General features: G+C 34.4%; 1 protein-coding gene across 3 annotated transcripts in view; it reads left to right on the top strand.

Annotated features, from left to right (window-relative positions):
- Positions 1 to 525: 525 nt before the first annotated feature.
- LOC108726109 (transcriptional regulator ATRX homolog) overlaps positions 526 to 4,645 on the top strand; it is a 14,130-nt gene continuing 10,010 nt past the window's right edge. The window contains exons 1-3 of one of the 3 annotated variants that reach the window (XM_018453502.1): positions 526 to 870; positions 1,818 to 2,001; positions 2,201 to 2,416. In XM_018453502.1, coding sequence (XP_018309004.1) covers positions 1,870 to 2,001; positions 2,201 to 2,416 — 348 coding nt within the window. In that variant the 5' untranslated portion in view covers positions 526 to 870; positions 1,818 to 1,869. The remainder of the gene's footprint in view (positions 871 to 1,817; positions 2,002 to 2,200; positions 2,417 to 4,645) is intronic. The other 2 variants (XM_018453509.1, XM_018453493.1) reach the window with 2 other exon arrangements.

Here is a 4,645-nt window from a genome sequence, read left to right as displayed (position 1 = left end):
AAAAGCAGAAAAAGTAGGAAAGCAGAAGCCAATCAGAATTCGGGCTGTACTATCATCTATTACTAGCACGACTTTTGATTGGCTTCTGCCATTCCATATCCAGCCAATTAAAAATTAGCCCATCTATGCCAGTCTCTTTTATGGTGTCTATATTATGGTGTCTCTAATGTAAACTAGGCATATTTAGGATTCACACTGGGTGCATTCAGTACTACACCGCTCACTGAGCGCTCAGTGAGCTCTTGCATCTGATTGGCATATTCCGTTAGAACTAAAAATATAGACCAAACAAATTCAAGAGCTCACTGAGCGCTCAGTGAGCGGTCGTGGTACTGAATGCACCCACTGCGTACAGGATTCCGATAATACGAAGCAAAATTCATCGGAATCCTGTTTTCTGATTGGTTGCAGAGAGTACGATGTAAATCGGATGCAGTGTGAATCCAGCAATTGAGGCAACTAGCGCTATTCCAATCAGCGCTATTCGGAATAGTCCAGGTTAAACTTCAGAACTTTTAGAAGTTTAGACTTCAGACTTCAGTGGTCCTGTTATATTCCGTGTTGTGCGATGTGTTATGTCGTTTGTTGTCACAAGTCTGGTGAATGTTGAATGCCGGTGCGACACGCCGTACTTCTCTCAAAAGGGAAAAACAAAAGCGCCCGTCGTGCGCGTATTTGTGTACACTAGCAAGTATGCACCTCGGCTATCCCGTCTTACCTCCTCGTCCTGACTCGCGATCGCAAGACGAGCATAACCTCCAAGCGGTACGGTTTACGCAACGCACTTAGGACTACGAGGGTATCTTTCTTGGGGGCGACGATCGCGGTTCCGTGTTTACTTATTTAGAACGAGGAACAATAAGTAGAAATGTAAACGGCTGTTTTCCTCAACAATAATGACGTTGTTTACCAGTGAAAGCTGTCAGTGATTAGGATCTTAATGACGCTAATTTACGCAAAACGCCGCTTGTAGAATATTAAAATACTACCATCGTATATTAGAATAGATCACACCATACATGAACTTATTAATATTTGAAGTGTGTTATTATATAAACATGTATATGTATACATATATATATGCATGTATTCGTACACAGACATGCATATGTTATTTAGAACAGTTTGGAGGTTGATTGTGTATTATAAGGCCTGTTTTTTTTTGGCTGAACTTTTGCAATTCATCTTCCTTTTTTTTTCCTCCTGGAGAGAAAAGGAAGAAAGATGAACTGGTGCAAAAGTTCAGCCAAAAAGAACAGGCCTTTGGAATCAATTCTGTACTTTGCAAGTGAGATGAAAATTTTAAAAGTGATATAATGAATAAATATTAACCAATGAAATTGTAAATGTTTTAGTGGTTTGCTCACTTTTGTAATTTTAATCTCGTTTCAAGATATACAATTAACTCTGTGTTGCTTGCATTTTTTGCACATGGCATCTTTATTTCATTTTTCTTTTCAACGTTTTAATATACATCTAATAATTATCATATATATTTAAGTACAAAAATTTTCGGGGATTTCAAGCAATGCGAATAGACTTCCTGTCTAAATTAATATTTAAAACACTTGAATATACTGCTTTTAATTAATCATATATTTAAGATATATTAAATTAATTTAAATAATTAACATTTATCAGTATGGCACTTATTAATGTTTTAATTATTTATATATATTAATATATGTAATTATAAGTACATAAATTTTATAAAACATGTATATATATATACATGTTCAATATCCATTAATATTTAACTAAAATATTTAAATATACTTTTAATTAACACACTTATTAACTTTCGTGTATTTTTATAGATACCAACCATGATTATTCAACAACAATAGTCGAATTAAATTATCCTTGGGAATGTCGGTCACCAGCGAGCCATATGGTTGTGGGGAAGTGATGTCCCAAGGAATAATCACCAAGTTTAATTTTATGGAAAACGAACTAAAACATGCATCTCCGTTAAATCATGAGAATATCAGGGAAAATCTGGTAAAGAATTAGATAGCCTTGATGTCTATTTTTTTTTATAGCTAAACTGATGTATATTTTTTGTATTTAAAGCAAAATAGATATGTGTATAAAATTTCGTAAAAGCAAAAAGTTTTAGTGCAGCAATAAAAAAACAAACCTTTGAATTGAGGTCAATCAGTACCACTGTATTTATAAGATTCCTATCTATTTTTTGTAGACTGTCAATGAAGAGATAATTGTGAGTACTAATGGACATTTGCTAGGCAAAGTCGATTGTCAGACCCAGTCTACTGTGTACTTCGAAGAGGATCTAGAAACGTGCGATGGTACACCTGCCAGGTTTGAGGAACCCATAGATATCGATCCATTGTCTGAGGATTCGTCGATTACTGAGAAGTGGGATTGTGAAAACGTTGAGGCATCTGTTTCAAAGGTACACATTAAAAAATTGGATACTTATTTTTTATATTCGATAAGTATTATTGTATTTAGCAGTAAATTATGTTTACACGAACAATAGTATTAAAGATCTTCAGCCAAGTTAGGTTTTAATTCTTGTTAAGTAATAAATACTATCAAAATAACCGTCGAAATTATCCCTCACCTATATTTTGATGGGCTCTGGGTATGTAGTGCATCATAAAATATTACATCTATATTTTTTTCATCTGTTTAGACGTCGCGAAGCAACTTCTCGAAAATAATGGAATTTTCATTTTCAAAGAATATCTTTGAAGCTTCTGTCATTAAGATTGATGCCTTATGAAGCCAAACACATGGTGTCAATGTGTAATAATTTTTTATTTGTTCCAAAGTTTTTGTTTCAATCCCGTTTCGGATCCTTTTCAATGCTATTGTACGAATTCATCGAGTTTCTTGACGCACTATATCTATAACTATAACTATATGATGTTAGTCTTCTTTAAAAAGTTTTTGATTCTCTCTGAAATACCCGCTATAAAAGGCACCGTGAAGATTTGTTTCTTTTCTACTTTTTTATTATTAGCTATTTGATTGTTCTGATTAGAAAATTTCTTGCGTAACCTTTTATTTATGGTGGAGAAAATCAAATTCAAGGGATAGCCATTGTTCAGTAATATTCTGATTATTTTATCTAAGTTTTTCGTATGAAAGGAAGGGTGTGACAATAATAAGACTCTATCTGTTAAGCTCACTATTACTCCAATTTTCTGGCAAAACATAGCTTTCAATAGATGTTACACAATACATCAAAACAGATTAAACAAGAAATTTGATTGGTTGGTAAGGGGACACACCATTAACAACATTAATTATTATTGGCAGCATAACGAACAGACTGTGCATATTATAGATAATCAGAATCCACATGCAAATGTGCCTCCTGCCGGATTTACACTCCAAGAACCATTAAATAACACTCAATCTGAAACTATTAATATTAATATAACAGCGATGACATATTTGGAAGAAAAATATGACATATTAGAACCTAATGGTGATTGGTTTGTGAATCTGAGCAGTGTTTGCATTCCACATGAAGTGCAAGCGTTGCTACAACTGGGAGACAAATTTTGCTTACCGTTGCGCAATGTCCAGACAGCCACCATCAACCTCATTAAGAATATTGAATATAATTTTCAAAGAACAAAAATGCCTAATATTACAGAATTAAGAAACAAAATTATACCGTTGATGAAGAACATCACATTAAATAAAACACAGATGGAAAAAAAGATTTGGTCTTTATACCTATTAACCAAAAAATTTATTAACAATCCGGATATTTTATTTATGCATGCGGATAAAAGTAACGTGGTGGTTGCAATGGACAAGGCGGAATACATAGCGAAGATGGAGACGATGCTCAGAGACGTTGACACTTATATAAATATTAAACTTAACCCGGTCAACAGAATAATAATTAATCTAAAGGATATTTTGAAGAGATGAAAACGAGAGGAGATAATTAGTGAGTCCAAATACAGACGTCTTAACATTGCAAACCCAATTTTACCAAGAGCGTATGGAATGCCTAAAGTACATAAAGATGGTTATCCTTTAAGGATAATTATTTCATCTATAGGAAGTCCTTTGCATAATTTGGCAACCTTCTTGCATAAAATCTTAGTTACAAGCTTGCCTCCAGCAAAAGGTTTTATTAGCAATAGCTTTCAACTCGCTAAAAATATATTAGGTATACAAAAAAGTTCTGAGCTTTCGATTTCATACCACCCAAATAACAATTTAAATTTTATATATCTTCCCGCCCTTTTGCGGTTTTAAAGCGTTAACATTTGGCCTTCTAAAGTGCCATACGGTTTGGCGTTTGATGCACATAACCTCAAAAATCAGTAGTGTTCACGATGGCAATAACAAAAGAGCATATTCGATTTTCCGTCCACTTCCGTCCGTTTCATCTGAAGAAAAATGCTACTGAAGCCACTGCAATGATTTGTGCTGCATATGGAGAGAACGCTGTAAGTCATGCTACATGTAAAAGATGGTATCAAAAGTTTCGCCAAGGAGATTTCAGTCTTAAAGATGAATCGCGTGCTGGACGCCCTGAAAAGATTGAAACGGACGAATTGCAAGCACTGCTGGATATAAACTCTGCGCAAACTGAAAAGGAGCTTGCAGAACAGCTTAGCGTTACGCAGCAAGCCATTTCCGTACGATTACG

The sequence above is a fragment of the Mycetomoellerius zeteki genome, unplaced genomic scaffold (assembly GCF_001594055.1).
Source record: "Mycetomoellerius zeteki isolate Tzet28-1 unplaced genomic scaffold, Tzet1.0 scaffold110, whole genome shotgun sequence".
NCBI lineage: Eukaryota > Metazoa > Arthropoda > Insecta > Hymenoptera > Formicidae > Mycetomoellerius > Mycetomoellerius zeteki.
The sequence above is the reverse complement of the archived record's forward strand: the minus strand, read 5'-3'. Positions and strand labels throughout refer to the sequence as shown.